This window comes from Choristoneura fumiferana, chromosome 13 (genome assembly GCF_025370935.1).
Source record: "Choristoneura fumiferana chromosome 13, NRCan_CFum_1, whole genome shotgun sequence".
NCBI lineage: Eukaryota > Metazoa > Arthropoda > Insecta > Lepidoptera > Tortricidae > Choristoneura > Choristoneura fumiferana.
In genome coordinates, this window is record NC_133484.1 from 13,821,861 (window position 1) to 13,843,589 (window position 21,729).

At 38.3% G+C, this 21,729-nt stretch overlaps 1 protein-coding gene across 1 annotated transcript in view; it reads left to right on the plus strand.

Annotated features, from left to right (window-relative positions):
* Positions 1–21,729, plus strand: part of LOC141434102 (uncharacterized) — a 71,319-nt gene that overhangs the window by 10,430 nt on the left and 39,160 nt on the right. Inside the window, 2 exon segments of the mRNA XM_074096382.1 lie at positions 4,531–5,112; positions 5,115–5,165. Of these exon segments, the coding sequence (XP_073952483.1) occupies positions 4,698–5,112; positions 5,115–5,165 (466 nt within the window). The 5' untranslated portion in view covers positions 4,531–4,697.

Below are 21,729 nucleotides of genomic sequence, written 5' to 3' on the forward strand. Positions count from 1 at the left end.
GCATTATGATGCAAAAGGAAATTACATTTCATTGCCCGTTCCCATACGCTGCCGGAATCAGGCGGGAAATTTTAATTCAAAACACAGACCAACCCATACGCATTAAAATAAGTTTAACCGCCAGCCGTTCCATTTTCAAAAAAAATAAAATAAAACAAAAAGGTACGTTCCGCCATTTCTCTCGGGCGCTCCGCAAATTCCAGTGGAAAAAATCGTATTCGAACGCGGTTTGAATTTAATTGACATTCGGTCTGGCGCGCCATTCAGTGGGGAATCGTGAACGTTTTCGAGTTTACATCTAGGCCGGAGGGTCTGTGTGGGGTGTCCACCAGTTGCGGGCTATAAAGGCGACGCACACGTCCGCGGGTCGGGCCCTAACGGGGTGCGTCACGTGATAAAAAACCGCTGTCACTCATGTTGGAAGAAGATTGCCATTTTTAAGTTGGACATGATTCACGTACTGTACATACTTAAGAGGAAATAGAACTAAGTATGTCGATTATCTGTATCAAAATACAAGGTTACAAGTTGTCGGAGGCCAAGATTCACTTTGGATCACTGAGCTAGCGCCAAAAAAAAGTAAAGGATTGTTAAGAAATTAAACCACTAAAAATCACTGCAGATTCCACGGTTGCATAAATACGTCATATGAACCATTATTTATTTCGACCAACTACGCTTTTCAAACTTATATATTTTGACACTCTTCCGCCTTTATATCGACGGTGGAAAGCATAAACGCTGTAACCCAAAATGTGTAAAGTTTACACCAGAGCCAAAAAACTTTTTAAAATTTACTAAAAAAATCATAACTCTTGATCCTTTTGGCCTAAAGTAACCATTCTTTGACAAATGATGTATTTTTGGCTAGGCTATCATTCTCTTGGTAAAAATCTTCTCTAAAGTAGTCAGCAAAGAAGTTTTGGTGGGTTACAGCATTTGAATATTTTGTTTTAGACCACGAAAACGCAGTTACATCAATACACTAATGTATGAAATAGGAGAAAGTGTATTTTTTTGGGAAAGCATAAATGTCGTAATTGGACAATGTACAGTACTTTTGATCATATAAAGTGTTGTAAGCTGGTTTAGATTCTCAAAATGAAAAATGAAATTGAAGTAACAGCTTACATCAATCCAATCCATGTAAAATTAATTAGCGTAATCAGCAACTGGTCAAAATATTATGGGACTTTAAAAATGGAAAATACTTATTTTATTTAGTATTATTGATTAATCGTAACAGGAATTAATCAAAACGACAAAATAATTTAGGGAAAAGTGTTTTTATGCGTCTTGATATGTTTCGCAATCCGCGTCTTCTTCGATAGTAGGTATCTTCTGTTTTTTTTTTTTTTTACTTGCTGGCAATCCCAAATACTCCTGAACTTACTTGTGGAATCAATTTTGTCAATGAGATTTTTCAAGTTCTTTTACTACTTGTTGTATTTTTTTTGGATATCTATACTAGTCTATAGATTTTTCAAGTTCTTTTACTACTTGTTGTAATTTTTTTGGATATCTATACTAGTCTATACTAATTTTGGATGTTTCTTACGAATAAATTTCGAAAAATAGGTACCGAACCGATTTCAATTTTTTTTCTGCATTAAAATGCTACACTATCCCAAAGTGACATACACACCTTATTTATTACCAGAAAAAGTTAGGGTTTCGTACTATTAAAACTTTAATAATGTAACTTGAGGTGTAACAAAAACAAGCTTTTATTAGAAAAAAAAAACAGAACTAACAAAGGAAAAATTATCCAATTAATCCAAACCTGTTTACTCTGGTTCTGGAAGATGTTTTCAAAAAACTCGCATGGGAAAATCGAGGTCTAAATATAGCAGGAGCTAGACTGAATAACTTAAGGTTCGCAGAGGACATAGTTCTTCTCTCCGTGAGAAGAATTACAGGTAATGATTCAAGAGTTGAGTGACGTCTCTTTACAAGTTGTTTTGGAAATGAACTTGGAAAAAACCAAGATTATGACGAACATGGATGGAAATACCGTAAGCATAACCATCAACCAAACCACCGTAGACCAGGTAAAGAAGTACGTATACCTGGGATGGGACAGAAGATCAGGATGGGCAAAGATAACCAAACTAGTGAACTTCACAGACGAATAAGGCTTATGTGGGCAGCATACTCGAAACTGGACTTTGCTTTTAAGATCAAAGTTTCTGCGGATCAAAAAGCCAGGATATTTAATCAGTGCATCCTGCCGGTGCTCACTTATGGTGCTGAAACCGGGTATTCACGAAAGACGTGATCAATCGATTACAAGTGGCCCAGAGGGCAGTGGAGAAGAAGCTGGTAGGAGTGTCGCTGATGGACCGCAAAACAAAAAAATAGCTTCGGGATCAAAGCAAAGTCGCACACGTGACAAAACGAGTGGCGAGCTTAAAGTGGAACTGGGCTGGACATGTGGCCCGGAGTGAACAGTCGTGGTGCAAGCGTCTCCTAGAGTGGAAGCCATGGGGGGAAAAGCGACCTCAGGGTAGACCACAGATGCGGTGGAAAGACGATGTAAAAAGGTTGCTGGTTCAAATTGGATCCAAAAAGCTCAATGTCGCGACGAGTGGAAAAAAATGAAGGAGGCCTACACCGAGAAGTTTGAGAAAGGCTGAAGAAGAAGCCTTATATCGGTATCTAGAAAAAAAAGATATGTCCATCTATTGTAACTATGTCACTTATAACTAGGTACAGGTACTTTCTACGTTTTAAAAGTTGATAGAAATCCCGACCAAAATTAAACCATATTATCTATATCTTTACATTAATCCTTATCCAAATAAATTACTTTATATTCAAGAATGTTTCAATACTTATAGATCACTTTTTGAATTATTCTAAATAATCGGACATTCCACTCAAAAAATATTAGATACGAATTTAAAAAAGCGTTCCGTTTGCGAGGGAAATGGAGGTGAAAAATGTTTGTGAGGTGTTCTTGTATAGGATTTTTTTTTAAATTTGTGACCGTGCGAAGCCGGGGGGGGCGCTAGTAAGTCTAGTACCTAGTAGATATATTGTTAGTTTTTTTTAAAGAAAATTTAGTGTTAGTTTGATAATTAACTTATTATTATTGTATTGTCATCGGTTCTTAATAACTAATAAGTAAGTCTACAGAGTTTAAATTAAATCTGACCGTTTAAAGTGGGTCAAAATCGAGTTCAAAGCAGTCGGTTACAAACAAACATACATGAAAAGCTAATAAAAGCGTTGTAAAATTGATGTAAATTGACTGCTAACAATAATATTATGCATTTTCAAATGCTGTAACGTCATGAATCTTATCCTAATGCTCCGGGAACTGCCTTGAATATTTTTGATAGAAAGCTGTAACCCTAAGTATTCAGTTGTTTTGATTCCCAGTGAATGCTTTAACACTCACCTGCAATACATTCTCGATCAGCGTAAATGCTGTAACCCACGTATGATATATTTTTTATTACGCCTAAACGCTGTAAGTGACATCGTGTGGATGAATATTGTTCCGCGTGTATGAAGTAAGATACAGGACTCTATTTTTATTCGTTTTTCGTGTCGGTTACAGCATTTGACGTACCATAAATAGCCAAAAATGTAAAAATTCCTACGCTGTCCAGAAACTTCTAAGCGTCGTAGAGCAACGAGAGTTACAGCATTCGACGCAGAAAAAAAAACTGAATCGAAATATGCAATAAATTATTTTTGGTAAATGTGGGTTACAGCGTTTATGCTTTCTACCGTCGATATGACCCTTATGTTTACGTCATGTGCATAATTATTTTATTATAGAACATCATCAAAGTACAGGTTCTTAAATAAATCTCCTCGTCTTATATTCTGATTATACATACTTAGTTATTTCAAGAAATATATCCCATATATTTAGTTTCATTCCTATAAATTAGGAAGTCAGATTAATACTGACGGTTAAGCTAATACTAGTATAACTTCCATAATGGGCAATTCATCATATTGAAAACTGTGACCGTAGACCACTTATCTAACTTCCATGAGCATAAAATTGTAGACTATTCAACTGAAGGTCACGCATGCACTTAACGCCCACGCGTAGCACAATTTAGATAAACCTGACCAAACTCATCAGGCTGCGGTAACGTACCTCATAACAATTTTAATAACTTTATTGTTGTCTCATTTTGCGCTTTACGCTTCATAACGCGCGTTATTACAACAATGAACATCGGGCACTCATTACGGGTTCATCACGACGTCAAACACCCAAATTATTCGACACAAAACCGCGGTAATGACGAACGTCCGCGGATAATTGCGGAATAACCGAGACAGCCTCCCGCTACATTCAATTTAGCAGCTCATAATTTGGCACCGAAGTGGGGAGAATTAGGGCCTTGTCCTGTCCTACCCAGTTAACAGCTCGATCGAGCCCTGAATAAGTAATCACAAACTAAACACGATCCTATGTAACTAACTAACCTCGTTTGTATAGGCTCCTCTAAAACAAGTTGCTTAGTTTTGTATAAAATTTTGATATTGCTATGTCTTTTTCAGATATAATGACGCTGTCAACAAAACCCAGTGCAATAGATTTACAAAGCGTTCAAACTAAACATACTAATGCGTAAGCGAAAATGTTAACGCATGCGAAACGGAAGACTGAATCGTCACGTGGATGATCACGCATTGGTCGAGGGGCGCGCGCTCCGGCACCGGCAGCGATGCAAGAGATATGCAACACAGCCGCACTGCCACTCGACAGTAACCCGCTCGTGCGCAAGATAAAATGCGAAGAGTTCCCCCTCCGAGGCAAGCCCGTGAGAGTCGGCATGGGGGTGCGCGATGAGATGGAGGAGGAGTTCGCGGTGAAGAGCCGCGGCACACCGCCGATGGGGCCGGCGCCGGACCGCATGGAGCACGGCGGCAACGGGTTCTGGCTGGCCGCCGTGACGGCCGCCGGCGCGCCGCACCCCATGCTCGAGACCTGCACCGAGACCGGCTTCATCAACAGCCAGCCCTCCATGGCCGAGTTCATGACGGCGCTACCGCAGCTGGGCGCGGGCGAGCTCAGCCCGCAGCACACGCCGCCGGGCTACGCGCCTGACCTGCCCTCGCCCGGCGGCGGCCTCAACGTGCCGAGTACCCTTGGATGAAGGAGAAAAAAACAACTAGAAAAAACAGCCAACAAGGTTAGTGCCGTTCGCATTGTCCGAGTTTAGTTGTAATATTTATCAATCCGCACCATCGCGCGGCGGTCACTTAACAACAAAATGGCTCCTCCGTCACGAAACGACGTTTCGTTTCGTAAGCGCCTAACTGCCGCGTGAATAACTACTTCAGAATTATTATTGTGCCTTTCAACGGCAGCAACAAATGGCCATTCAACCATTGTGTTCTGGTTCACGGTCCCAGAGTTTCTTTAATGAACATCAAATTACTCTGAAATATATTGAATTGTGAGGCCCACGACGTTTTGTGTCAGTAACTGTTGTCGGCGGTGGGAGCGCGCGCACGCCGCGTGTCCGGGCGCGGCATTATCCGACCCACCGAGCCGCCGCCGACTCTCCACTAACGGAACGGAACACTCGACATGCACTATAACCACAAATTATAAGTGAGAACTTTTTAGATCATAATTTACATGCTGACAACCCATATAATATGGTATCTTGGTATCTAGGATTTATGTCGCTTCGCTAATGATGTCTTAAAAAACAGAAAGCCATGAGTCATCTGAATTTCCTGAGGCTAAGTTGGTAATCTTTTTGAAAACTTGGCTTATAATATATCGGCTTCATCAATTCGGACTAGAACGTGTAGCACCGTTGCTTTGTGGCACGGCTTAAGTTATTGCCAACAAAACACGATGTACAAAATTTTTATTCAGTACAGTACAACCGCTTTTTGCGGGGTGTTTTAGTACAATTAGTTGTAACAATAGGCTAAAGCAAAGACGGGATGACCCTAAATTTGTCGCCGGTACAGACGGCGGGGCGGCAGAACAAAGCGCGGATGATCCATCATCATCCGTCGTCCTGGGAACGTGACCTCACCTGAAGCCGATACATCATGCTCCACATGCGGCAAATTACAGATCGCTCCTGGGTCAATCGTCTTGGGAAGATTTAATATAGGGGTCATGTCAATACATCACGAGAGCAGATTGTCTATTTGGCTGCGCCATTCAAGGTGTGGCAAATTAAATCGATGATACGTTTTAATGAAATAATCACCAACTAATGTGATCTTTGCTGACGTACTTTTAAAATGTGAGCTTCATGCTTAATCATACCGCTTAGATTTCTTAATGCCGTCGTTTATGCATTCGATCCAAAAATTCAATTCTCTCATAATCCTTCAGGTGATCAGCCCGTGTCACAGGCTACATTACCTAGTTCACGTCATGGCTTGTTGAGAACAGTCAACCCTGCGTCAGTCCAGACCAAATTGGAACATCCTGCTAACATAGTAGTCCGATCCATGGGGCTCAGATTACGCGGTGCTTGAAAATTATCCAAAGCTAGTTACCTATGTTTATGAAATAGGGTGACAAAAAATTAAGCGGGTCACCTGATTGTAAACAAACACCACAATATCTAATGCAAGTACTGCTGCTTTGCAGAAGAATTCGCTAATCCTGTCGTTAAGCAGAAGTACTTTCATAATTTTTTTTAGTATAGCTCCATCAATGTCCATGACACTATCGCTTCTTAGCACTACTGTGTTCCAACATTCATCTTACTCGCTTGTAAATTGGTGGTAGTGATCCAAAGTGACTATTAGAACAACCCTAGGTTATCCTAGTTCGTTGAATAGACAAATTGTGTACTTTTTATTCTTAAATTCTCTTACAAACGTTCAAGTGGTTAACCATGTCACAAGCTATATTTCCTCGTTTTCCGGATTATGGCTTATTGAGAACAGTGGCGGTGACCCCCGCTGGCCGCGGCAGGGGGCCGTTGGAACATCGTGTCAACACAACAATCACCATACTAGTCCGGTCCCATATCCCAACGGCACTACAAGTGCTTGAAAATGCCATGACGAATTGTTTCATCTGTAAGTTTTTAATACTAATGGACAGTGAGGTTCAGTGTCTAGGTCGCTCTTATTATTATGATATTTATTTTAATTTGCACCATAAGAGTTTAGTACTCTTTATTGTTGCTGGTTGTCGTCAAAATTATCTAAGAGTCGTAGCCTTTTTTTCCTTCAATAATTTCAGTATCACTGGTATCACAAATAATTAGGAATAAATACACGTTAAAATATTTAAATAGAATATTAATTGTGTTTAAATTACGGCCCCATCTTCCACAAAATCTTTTTCACTTGTCATGCTCGTAAAGTTGGTATTTTTGCTGGATCTAGGAGACATAAATTACTTTTTATGCTCTAGTGCATAAAAAAAATCTTCGTCTAAGACCAGGCGTCAACAGCCACAAACAAAAAAGTGTCTATATTTTTTTTTATTAACTTTTATTTTATGTAAAACTAAAAATCATTCAAATAAATCAATAAAACTAAAAAAATATAATTATATAGCAATGCATGAAAAATAAAAGATACCGAGTAAGTGAACAATTGTTTCCAGTGTTGCTATTTAGTTTCCTCTCAGTCAAATTGAAAAGCACAGTATAAAACTCGAGCATTAAACCCATTTTTCCCTCGGAGTGTCTATCCACCTATTTGAACGCCTCGGGTAAAATGGCTCGTTTTATGCTCTTGTTGTACAATCTACTATATGTAAATAAGGCTTCCCACCAACAGCAGCAGTAAAATATAACAATTCGGTACAGTAACAGCAGTATTGTAACAGCAGTCAATTGGCTATGTGCGAAGCGGGTGGTGGGGGTACAGACATCGATCGCAGCGCACAAAATGGCAAAAAATGGAAGTTAATTTGGATACTGGCTGTCAACATTGAAGTATTTTAGTACAAAACAAAGCAAAGGCTATCAAAGCACCAACATGCTTGCACTTGCCGCTCTGATAATATACGAAGTCACATTTTACACCAGTGACGATACGAGCATCATTGATCTCTTTCGAGATCAAGTACTCAATGAGAAATAACTTACACGAAATAATGATCTGACATCACATAAAAATTACTTACGTTTAAACTGGTTTCGTATGGTGTGTAGTGTCATTCTGGCCGTTATGTCGCAGTTCTTCAACATTTCTTACATGCTGAGCTAATACTAATTTATTGCCTTTTATCACTTTCAAACCCGGTTTTTATGATTATATATATTTAACAGTTATATTATTGCATTAATCGCACTTAAATAACGTCAACAATACTATTTTAATCTTTAGTTTAATTTATATTTGCCAAAAAACTAACAATGTTTACATGACATTATTTGACAGTCTCCGCAAATGTTGTCAACGCTACGCGTCGCCACCGTCGTGCACGTAGCCAAATAATACTCTACTATCAATAATGACTACTTAATAATATAGTGCGGTACAGGTTGCTCAAAAATATTTCAACAAGAGCATTAATTTGAAAAACATGTTTGAACATAGATAGTAGCAGAAAACATCACTGTTTTTAATCAGGGTGCAGAAAACGAATCCCTCCATTACCTACCTACCTTAAATGTTCATAAGCAAACTTTATACTCAGATAGTTGGTCCGGCCGTGAACCGGCGGTGATCAGTCACTGTCGGCGCTATCGAGCGATGCAGCGGTGCTGCTCCAAGGAACAAGCGGAAGCGGTTTTATAACCATAATAACTTACTGGACTTTTCCATGGGTCATGTAAAAGTTACTCGAATTCAATGAAATTATTATTATTATTTTCCTGTGGCTTCGCACGTGTAAACCCTTAAATTCGGTAGTTGAATTAAAATTCCGGAATTTTACTAATTTTCAAAAAATTACAATGAGGTCTTTATTACCGTTGCATTAAAATCAACTATGCCAAAATTTCATGATTCTAAACCCAGCGGTTGAGATTTCGAGATTATATTATTCTGATTCCGTCCGTGGGAATATCGGGAGAAAAAGTAGCCGTATTTTATATCAGATATTCAACTATCTACTTATATACATTAATTGATATTATTGATGTAAACGATCCTTGACGAAATTCGAATTAGTTTGGAACATATCAGTTAAACTTTTATTAATTCGATATTTTAATTAATTTAGAATTCAAATATAATATGGAGGATATATTATAACTTGGGTTTGTGTTAACGTGATGCGATAGAATTAAATTAAAATGTTGCGCATCCCGCTTCACTATAGGTAAGGCCACAGCCCCCACCGCTGCGAGCAAGGCTCCAGCCCGCATGCAGCTCGACGCGACGGTTTGTGCCCTCGTTCTAAACTTAGATATTGGATTTACCAAGTTTTGACTGATTCCGTTAACTGACAGCTCCTCGTCTATTTCAACCGTTTCCGCGCTGGATATCCGGCAATTTTTTGTTCTTCTTTTGTTCTTTTTTATGATTTTAATAAATAGGTATAAGTTTTATTAACATTTGTACACCACGCCGCTTTGGAGCCAATACCTAGAATTAAGGTATTCTAAAAACGAAACTCAGAACGATTGAACACGAAAATATCCTGTGCTGCGATTTTGAATTACGGCACCAAAAAATCGTGCACGTTTTTTGTATATCAATTAAGTCACCAAACTGCTGAAATTTCTTAATATTTATAGTACGTGAGATATCACAAACTTTAGGGCCTGTTTCACCATTGATACATGTTCTGTGACAGACAAATGTAATGCCGTTTTTATTTTTTCGGATATAACAAACAGAAACAGTATCACAGATATCTGTCACATACAATTTATCAATAACTGTTGAAAGGGGAAATTAAACTTAAAAACCTATTTCTATCTTTCAATACTCTGTAAAATGAAAGGAGGCACCTAAACCTACTGCGTACCAAACTTTCCCATCGCACGATGGCATTTTTTCTCGTACAGCTAAAACAAATCGTCGTGGGCCACGCCTCCGGCCGTCTCCGCGGGATTAAAACGCCCTGCCTCGATCGATCATCCCGATTTGATACAATACCTTGTACTAGCACTGTCTCAATTTGTTCGGTGTGTTTGATCTCTGATGAATCCTCAAACAGCTGTCGGTTAATGAATGGATTCAAATAATCATGCGTGCATTTGTTTCTTTATCTCCTGGCAATTGAACTTGTTCTGTACCTAAGAATGACGGGTATCAGCGTTCAATTGTCTACGTATTTCTAGTACCACGATCGTCCACTGTTTGACGATAGATTTTGTGCTCGTTAGACAATAAAGCCTGCTGTCCGCGTAGACTGCACGTCATATGCAAGACATCGTTATTGTACACTTATGTGCAGCTTGCTGACAGCTTGCGTGAAACGGGACGCAACTGTATCCACGGTTCCGTGTTAGGATTCTGACGAACGCAGGACATTTTGCCCATGTGGGAAAAATTAAAGTTGTAGTTACAGAGGGCCTACTCCGAAATTCGAAAATCGAAGTTCGTATCGTCCCGTCCCTCTCGCTCTCGTATTAAATAATATAAGTGTAAGAGAGACGGAACGACAAGAACTTCGATTTTTGAATTTGGTAGTAGGTAGGCCTTCTGGTCGCAAGATGTAAGCAAGCTTCGATGAATCGAAGTAAGCAAGTTTGAAATAGCTATTTCGTGCGTATGACATGCGCTACGGACATGCGGGTTCCAGGTTGACAAGCAGGCCTAAACTAAAATTTAGCTAATTTTTTTTTTAATCCAAATTCGTTGAAATTATACAAAAAAATGAAGATAAAATAATCCCCTGTAGAACGACGTGCAGTGCATATGTATATGTGGTATTTACGAATGGTAGATAAGCGGATTTGCACTATTCCCTACGATATATTATATGCCAATGCTTCACATAAAAAGTGCCTATTCCGCACAGTGTGCATTCTGAGCACGAATTTGTCGATTGTCTTGTCTACAGCGTCAAAGGCATCGCGTGCGTCCCCAATTAGATCGCCGTCTGTAACTAAACAACTGAAATATTCACTGTAATACGAGCCCATTTATAAGTAATGATGATGACATGGGAACTCTGTCATTTGGCGTCTTCGGCTGCCAGCATTGGCTTTGGCACATGGCGCGCTTATTTATTTAAATGTTCAATTGGTGATTCGGTGGTATCAATGTTTAATGTGAAACGTCACAGTCCTAGCCTATGACGTATACGAACCATCCATACTAATATTTAGCGACCAGATGGCCTAGTGGTTAGAGAACCTGACTACAAAGCTTGAGGTCCCGGGTTCGATTCCCGTGTCGGGGCAGATATTTGTATGAAAAATACGAATGTTTATTCTCGGGTCTTGGGTGTTTACTATGTATTTAAGTATGTATCTATCTATATAATTATATTTATCCGTTGCTTAGTACCCATAACACAAGCTTTGCTAAGCTTACTTTGGGACTAGGTCAATTGGTGTGAATTGTCCCGTGATATTTATTTATTTATTTATTTTTATTTAATATTATAAATGCGAAAGTGTGCGTTTTTGTGTGTTTGTATGTTTTTCCGTCTTTCACGTCGAAACGGAGCGACACGGATCGACGTGATTTTTGGCATAAAGATAGTTTATGGGCCAGAGAGTGACATATGCTACTTTTTATCCCGGAAAAATGCACAGTTCCCGAGGGAACAGCGCGCGATAACCGAATTCAAAAGCTAGTCGTTATATAGATAGTACTTGCAATTTACACTTAGCAGAATACATGCTAAATACACTACAAGTTACACTTGCTTTTCGTTTCTAAGTACATTGATTTAGCTTAGTCCTACCTGGATTTGACAAAACTACAGTAGCAAAATAAGATACTTAGGTAGGTATTATAAAATAAACAGTCTTAGAATTATTGGCGCCAATGAAAAAAAACACATGACGTTTGCACTTGTACTTTCGTTGCAAAAGTAAGTCATAAATCGTCCAAATTCGCAATGGTTACAAAAAGGTGGTTACGCAACAGCTCAGGTAGTTCGAGCCTCGGTCATTGTAGAAGTGACCGCTCATAATAAATCTCCTGGCCGGCTTCCTTTGATTTATGTGAAAAATGACCGTAAATTGAAGGTTAAGAACAAACTCGAAGGTCCTGAGGTTCCTATTACGTTGAATTAAAACGGGAATGGCAATCACTGGTTATGCAACTTGTAACTAATCGTTTTGATGAAAGACTGACAGGTTCAACGAATCCTGGGTCTAATTCATAACCGAAACAATAAAGATAAAGATTGAAGACACATCTTAAGAATTCGCAAAAATCTTCTTATGTTTCGAATCTAGACACACATGATACCTACTACATATGTGGTATTGGTTTCTTTATTTCACTGTCATAGAGACGAGAGGTCAATAATTAATTATGTACTTTTACTGTGCTGTACTTTTTATTTCACTACACTTTAAAATTTCATATTTTATATTTATATGTAGATTGCTTCTTAGTTTAAACATTTATGTTCACTCACTTTATAAATCGAGATAACGCAGTACAAAAGCTTCTTCAAATATCAAAATGTAGGTAGAGACAGGGGCGAATGAACGTATCATTGCAGGCAGGGTGTTAGTCGACAGTTAAAACAAATGAACGTGCCACGCGCCACCCAATCGAAGCGATAAAAATCGCCTATAAATCTTTAAAAAAATCCGTCCTAAGTCAGCTTCCAACACAGTAGCTAATAGGCACTCATAAACAATTAGTTCGTGTATAATAACAGTATTCATGGTCTGTCAATACATTGGCGCGGTTTGATTTACGCGTCGGGGCACGTAACACTTTCACCTCGGCCGCTACATCATCCGGGGCACATAAATCAATGGTGACGACTGCCCCTTTGTGCCCTTTTATCACCGCTCTCGGGTAATATACGTCCGACAGATCGCGGTGCATTAGGTCAGGCTACTTGGTCCGATTTGCAGGTCGTGATTAGAAAAATTATGTGTTCATGGTGAGATTTTTTATTTGTTTAAAATTATACGGGCTTGGAAGCGCTCGGTTCAGCCACGTCCTTACTACCCTTTGGTAATCCAAATATGGTTGACTTTTCAAGGTAAAAAGATAAGATAAGGAATTATTTAGGTTGTTTGCTATAGCCACCTTTGTAACCTTTTTGACAGAATTGAATAATGCAAGTGAAAACTCTTGGGTAGAGTTTCATATAAAAACGTCAGACAATTTGCGACTGATGACGCACATGTGCTAACATGCAATCGTAAGACTGTTCTCCACTAAATTTAGAATCTTCTTCTCATCTAAGACTGCGCGACTACATATTTTTTTTTGTATTTAATGTATTTTTTAAAAACATTTCGAAACACGTCTAAAAAATACAAAAAATGATATGATCGAATAAACTTTTTATTACGCTTCATCGTGACTTACAACTGTTATTAGGAACAGGTATCCTGCTCTCTGTCTCCCATTGAATAGAATCAAACGGGAGCCGCTCGCCGTCTAACAAACAAACAAACAAAACGTAATCCGCCGACTAAGCCGACATAAAGAACGCCAATCAATAAATCACTTTCACTAAGGGCGGCCGCGCACTGGGCGCCGGCTTTTGTGCTCCTTATTGTCGGCGTAGATTTTTACAGCAATTAGCGACACTTACCTGCCACCGTCTGCGGTAATCCTATTAGGAAGAGGGAGACGGAGCTAGCCACGTGGGCGGTCGTGCGACAGAGAGCATAGTTGCTCAGCGTTTTTCAATCGGCTTTCTCATTGGGATGTTTTCAATGGAAGCCGAGGTGTGATGATCTTGTCGTTTTGGAACGGTTCATACATAAGGGTAGGTGTAGCACTGTTTATTTTCTGTGCCTGGAAAGAATGACCACCTTCCTTGCTTGCTTACGTTGCTTTTATTTATTATCGTCCAAATGAAACATATAATACAATACAATACAATAACTACAGTAGTGATACTCAGTAGATTTTAATGTAGAGCTTTGCTGTATTAGTTTGCTTTGTAAGTTGTATTTGAATAAACTCTTTTTTTTAATAAATAGGTAAGCGTGCCTTCTAGTTTACCGGGTGCCCATTAAGATCGGTCAGTACGAGTACTTTAATACTGTGAGACATAAACATTTGAGTTGCAAGAAAGACTGGATTCATAAACAAAATAAGTTATAAACTCAATTCGGGAATAAAATAAGGTCGTGTTCTTTATTTATAATTAAATGCTTTGTTTCTTAGCTTTTTATTTTTTCAATACGATCGGCTTCGTGTCCCGAATTGAATACGATTATTTTCTATAGGTACTTATTCATGCAACTGTTTCATAATAGGGGTCCTTAAAACACGAGTGTGGTTCTATGAAACGATGCGTAGCCGAGTTTCATAATAGGGTCACATGAGTGTTATCAGGCCTAATTACGTACAGTTGCATACAATCTACATTCATATATTAAATCCTCTATCATGTGTTCAAGAACCATTGAGAATGACCTGCATTAACGAGAACTAGGTAGGTATGTCTGCCCCACGAGCTGCGCGCAGCGCGGCCCGCCCCGGTACTGTAATGATGTATGAAATCTCATTACGATACAGATATCGATAGAATCCAATGTCGTAATGCTGGCCGTTATCTATGATTTTTGAACGCATAATGGAGGATTTACTATATGGGTGTAGATAAAAAAATGTTCGTGTCACTTAAATCAATTATATTATGGTTCCTTAGAACAGAGCTTGCTTTGTCATAGTTTTAGACACTGACCTTTACAAATACGTCTCCCGGTATAAGTAAATAATGATTCATTTTCACAAGCTTAATAATAATAACTAATAATAGCTTAACTCAAGTGGCTTTTGTTATAAAATATTGACCAGATTAATTTTAAGTTTTGATTTGTTCCGTGTATGGAGGTCCAATGACAATGCAATAATAGGGTACTGCTATCAAAAATACCTGTATCAAAAATTTACTCGTATAAAAATATTTGCAGTAAAAATTATATGGTCAAAATTTTGTAAGTAAATAAGACACTGCTTGTTTCAGGTATAGAATAATACGCTTTCAAAATGTAGCTAATTCCAAAAATCTTGCATTCAATAATTCAATAATGTAACGTTTTGAACTTTCGTGATTCTCACTCATACCACGACCACGTACTCATACTCGTGACCACGGCAACTGTAGCGTTGCCGAAACGTCGAGGTAAATATTACTTGTGTAATAATAGCGTGATAAGTCCCGTTTATGGTATTTTGACTATAATTCAATAATGGATAAAAATTTATGATACACTCATCCACCCTAAACAATTTAATAGAATTATCACTTCAAAACGCGACTGTTCATTTACGCTACTCTTCGGCTTCCCCTCTCCCGATCTCAAGTGAGCTGTTTGGCGGCTCTAAACTGATTTATCATATCACCAAGAGTTCGCCAAACAAGCATCATCTTACACGCATAAACCCCATATCGCCCGCAACCATTGTCAAATCGGTACAATACATTTTGAACAATATGCTCTTAAAGTTTCAGTACATATTCAGAGAACATAGATTAGGTGGCCGTTGACTGGCATGATGTAACATGTTTATATTTTAGGTTTGGGATTTTGTGCTTTGGGTGTTGAGTGTTGAGGTTGGTTATTGGCGCAGTCAGTAGGACTGTGTTGGTCGTTAGTGGCGCGGCGCGGGAGACATGCACAAGCTTGTCTGAGACGAGGGTGGCTGTGTATCATGTTGTCCGGTTTCCGGACACAAGTTGCCGGCCCGTAATTAACCAACTTACGTAAATGCTTGTTGATAAAACTTAAACTATCCCTTGTGACGGGTGTGCGCTAAGTGAGAGTATGTATTTATGTTTTTGTTGAAACTGAAACAAAATTAAACCAATATCAACATACTTTTAAGTTATCAAATCTACAAATCATTATTTTGTTGAACAGTCAATTCTTTGATCCTAAGTATTACTTTTTTCGCAAAATAATATCGGGAATCATAGAGTTTCATATTTACCAAAGTGGACTTACTCATATGTGTAGTTTTTCTATAATGGCATTTAAATTTACTTAAGACAGTTCTTTCTTATTTACTTACCTACCTACATCGTATTGTTACTTCAAACTAATGCAAACTTTATTTCAGTAAAAGTAAGAAGTGAACCTATTTTGCCTAGCTCTTCTGCTACTTTTTAACAGCTAAACGGTATTATGTACTTAGATTGATAAGTATACCTGTGCGGCAAATATGGATCTCCAGAAAGAAACACCTCACTCAATCAGTTATTTTTACCTTGTCTTTCCAGTATCAAATAACATTACGCATAGAAGCAACGTTCACGGAGTTTAATTTTCCTTCTTTTGAAAGACTGATCCAGTCTAAGCTTGCATACTCATGCATGCGTGCGACGCTATCAACCGTCATAATAACGACAAAACTTCACTGTCGCTAAAACTAGAGCAATTAACACCGCCACCATAAAACATTCACGCAATCACATATCCACGAACCTCAACACCGCATATTAAGCTTCCCACTATAAATCACCATCTTCGCTAGGGATTCGTTTAATCATCTCACGTTATTAATAACTTGGCTTTGAAATTAAACAATAAATTTGGAGGCTAATCGCGCGTCGCGGTGCAGGCTGAGTCAACGTTTATAGAGACAAATTGTTGCAGAGTCTGCCGATGTATTAATCTTGGCGTAGCGATGGCTACGGCGTAGCACTATCGCTGCGGGTGTCGATTATCTATAAGGAATACCTGAAAAGGAAGCTTTTTTAACCGACTTGAAGGAAAGAAGAGGTCGTTCTCAATTCAATGTTGTTTGTTACATGTTTTTTTTATTTATTTATTTTAGAAGAAACGGGCGGCATAACCATCACATGAAATAAAAATTTCGGCTTTAAAATTTGAAAAAAAATGTGCTGAAAGTTCGGAGATCCTAAAACTTATTGATTTTAAGATCTTGCTGACATGCTTTTACAGTTTACTATGTGACAAAATTAATCTTGTAGCACTGTGTATAGTACATTATTGATCATTTAAATCAATTAATAGTATTTGTATCGATCAATGATTCCCATTTCATCTTGTCACAACTTAGAACAAGTACAGCGTCACCAAAACTATCATTAAAACGTCCCGAAAAACGGTAACGAATATCTAAACGCGTACAAAAGCGTTTTATTTATGCTAATGCCCTCGCTGACTGGCGCAGACACGAATGTCATTTGTTTATGATGTGTGTCGTTATATTAATGCTCTTCGTGATAATTCCTTATTGCATCCATTTGTAAACTATGTGCGAGCATGGCAGCTATTGTTTTAAATGAGACCGCTGTTTTACTGCGCTGTTTACACATGCTTTTGAATGGGGTCAGTTGTCATTAATTTTTCTGCTCTTGTCTGTTAATTTACTTTCGTTATTTTTCATTTCAACCGATTTATGAGTGTGTGTGTTTTAAAACAGTTTAAATAGAAATGTAGTAGAAGCAGAACTTTTAAAAGTAAAGGTTTTTATTTATATTTTACTTTAATGTTTATTCGAAGAAGTTGGATGGCGTACCTACATTGATAATATGAGTACAACTCAGTTGTATGACAAAAAAAAGGGAAAATCTAAAGACTCCATTATTTTCAAAAGTCTTTCAATTTAACGAGTGCGATCTCTGTTTTAGTTCTTTGCTTCTGTTAAAGGCCCCACCCGTATAATCTGCGAGTGTGTTTAAATAAATAGACGAGTATCATCTCTCTCTATAAATATAAATTCGAAATATAAATTGGCAACTGGTTATGTACTGAGTGAAGCTTATAGATGGTGAATTCATATTTCCAGGACTATACACGTCGTGGTAATCACGCAAATAAATTTCCTTACTATTTGCAACTATCATCCCGCTAACAACAATGTTTCTACACGCGATTGATCGTACTAAACAGAGGCAACTGGCCGCGACTATATCTCATTCTCAAAAGACAAATGAATCAATATCCACGTAACAAAACGTGGAGAAACGGCGTTATCGTCCCCCTCGCATGACGTACGACGACTATTAGTGCATCCGTCATTAGTCACCGTCAACGGTGGCCGACGCTGCATAAACGGCCCTTGAAATGTTTTGGCTATGACGGAAAAATAGTTCGGTGGCGTTTTTTCGGTCGCAAAAGAAATTATTTAGATTGTATTTAAATATCCATTTTATGTTAGTTGTATCCGCGATACAGATCCAGAATAACTATAACTGCTCTTTTTTTATTTATTTATAGGATTTTCCTTTATGTTAGTGTGCCACAACGGTCGGTTGGTATGTAGCCTTTTAAGCAACCCACGAAAATACTGGTACCTAAACAACAAAGCCAATAAGATAACAGGAAGGTTGCTTAGTGGTTTGACCTAGGTATGGCCTCTGAAGCAAATGGTCGTCGTTTCGAGTCAAGGCTCGTACTTCTGCGTTTTTCCGAATTAAGGTATGGAAACTACATTTTCAATACCATCAACTTTTCTGTAAAGCAAAACATCGTAAGGGAAGCCGTAAACACCTGCGAAGCAGTTCAATAGTGTATGTGAAATTCCCAATTTACATTTGGCCGGGTGGGAAGTGCAGCCCACGCTTACATTCTGTAACGAGTCCTTGTCCAGCAGTGTAAGCTGGAAACGACATCAAAGATAATTTCATAGTACTAAATACAACCACAGAGATTTCCCAGCATTCCCCACCTCGGCCTTCAATAACGATGTTTCGGTACAGCCATAATTAACAAGGGCAATAATGTGACAGCGTCCGTAGGTACGTCTAAGGGCTGAGGGTGTTAATTTGCTAACGCCCTCTCTAATGAAAGCCGCGACTTACCGCGCTGACGTCTCCGATCCCCGCCTAGATAAACGCTCTCAAGAATTTAGCAGGAAATTGGCGTTTTCAGACAACTCCCAACTTGTTCGGAAACTTGTGCGATACCATCGCGTAGTTAATCGCTACTGGCCGCTGAGAAAGTCAAAGAAAATATTATGCAAAAGATTTTACCACGATTTTTATTTATTATCGATGATCATCGATTTATTATCGATGACCAATGACACGTTTATTAATAACTTTAGAACAGTTTTTTTATTCATTTTGCAAAAAGTGCGATGCATTCAAAATTCCCAGTTGTTCGGGTTTACATCCTATTTAGTCGGAATCAAAAAGAAAAAGGAGTTTTGTATGTAAACTCAGTAGGCACGAGTAGGTAAATAATATGTTGTAGGTATAAACATTTTCCCTGTTATTTATGACTCAACTGCCCTAAGAAAAAAAAAATACCCATTGCTTTTTCTGCTTGCTTTTGGTAGGTACTATCATATGTTTTAAATCAATGAAAGTATTGTTTTATAAAGGTTATACATTTCTGCATTTTGCAAACATTTGGATGGAAACCGTCAGCTTGCAAATAAAAACGGCAGCAAAACCAACTACGATAAAATGCACTGTTTAATAAAAGGCAAGACACGACACGTTTTCAAAAGGCCCTCGCTATATCGAGAGTGCGATCGATTGCGAGGGAATCACTCCGCTTTGGAACTAATTTGATTTTAGCATATTAAGGGGTGGTTACATCTAGATATAAGACGCGTCTTGCGGTCCCGCCCTTCAGGTAATAACGCAAATGATGTAAGGTGCGCCCTAATATCCATCACACGCGGGTATTTGCTTATCTATGCAAACACGGAAGTGTAAAAATTGTCGTGAAAGGAACTAAGGGCTCGGCGTTTGGGCGCTGAATCATTTGAATTAATCGTCTAAGTACGAGATCAATTTTAAAAGTAATATGGAACATTTTGGTAACTTTAGTGCTAAATAAGTAAGTCATTGCACTAGGTACAATTGTCACACATAATTATTTATGCTATACTTGACTAATGAAAACATTATTTTTAAAGTGAGGACCTTTGGAAACAAGTTCCATACAATAATTTTGTACCCGAATATAGTTTTCAAAGTAATTACCAACTCTGCGGCTACACTGTACAATCATTATTAAAAATCATCGAACAAAACAAGTGACCTCAGCGGCACAGCAGCGTGAACCTAAATTCTAATATATTTTTATCTGATCCAGCTACGCAACAGCCTGATTGCGATTGCAACGAACTCATTTAACTTTATGAATGTCCCCGTTCAAAAATAGCCGTTCGAATATTCGCCGCCTCGATTTTATTGTCTTCGGCATTCCTTTTTTACGATACATTTACTTTATTTAACAAAATCGTTGAATTCGGAGATTAAAGCGAATCTATGGAATCTTTTTGATATTTTTTTCGAAGTTATTTTAAGATACATGCAAGCGTAGTTCGTAAAGGTGGGATCACAATCAAACGGTAGGAAGCGCGGTACGGAAATAAAATGTAAGCGTGGAGGGTAGATAAGTGAGTTCGTGCAAATGTGCCGGCTCGAACAACTCCGAGCACCTCCGAAGGGCGCCGAACACATCCGAGGACCTCTCAATCGGATGCCGGCTACATAAATAAGGCTGGATGAAGGCCCTTATCTCACTTGGCGCGCTCACTCCTTACCTTTGATTATGCGGTAGTTGAAAAGTTTAAGTGTGCTCGGAGACAATTTATCGTGAATGCTAATAATAGTAGATTGTACAACAAGAGCATAAAACGAGCCATTTCACCCGAGGCGTTTATAAAGCCACCCGAACCGGTACGGCGAGGGTGGATAGACACGTCGAGGTGAAAATGGGTTTAATGCGCGAGTTTTACACTGCTTTTCACTTCGATTGCGAGGAGATGAAATAACAAAAGTGGAAACATTGTTCACTTACTAGGTACATTGTATCTTTCATGCATTGCTAATATAAGCTGTAAATATTTAGTTGATTGATTTTTAGTATTTATACAAATTAAAAATAACTAAAAAATATCTAGAATCTTTTTTGTTTGCGGCTGTTAACACCTGATTGCCTTGGTCTTAGAAAAAGAGTTTACTTTATTCACTAGAGAATAAAAAATCATTTTATGTAGCCTAGATTTAGCATAAACACGAACTTTACAGGCATGAGAAGCGAAAAAGTATTTTTCTGGTTATTTTACGTCGGCTAGATTCCTGGGTTAAATAATCATTCTATTTAGTCCGTCCGTTAGATTATCTGAAAATGTTGAACACATAATTTTTCTGTTTTTAATCAAACAAATATAATACCTAACGTCAATCCTTAGTAAAAAAGTGTACTAAAGAGTGCTGTCATACGGAACTTTAACTGGCTGTATCTTTATCATTTTTTGCTTAATTGATAAAAGAAAAAGAACTTGTTCGTTACTTTTTGAAAATCTAACTCTAACCCCCAATATTTAGGGGCTGTTTCACCATCCATTGATTATATTTAATTGACGGTTAAATTTAATCAATGGATGGTGAAACAGCCTCTAAATATTTTTAGAAAGCTAGCCTATTGAAAAGTGGTGTCAAGGATGCTACATTACACACTGAACATGTGGGTAGGTAAAGTTTGTTGACTGCAAAAAACATAATGAGTACTTTTGTATTGGTGCAGGACTACTACCTAAAGCAGACCAAATCCTACCCATATACCAAATTTACAAAGATAACGATTATGTTTTTACTTTTATATCTAAATTATAATTCCAAAGCTGCTGTTATCTCAATCCAGTTACGTAGTTATTTAGGTAATTCATCGAATTCGTTGGCTTCCTCCAGTGGTTTGTTTATTGAACCGCGAAGCATTTGTAATCGTTTAATACCCTCAATTCTTTATCAGCGGAGGGGATATCTGC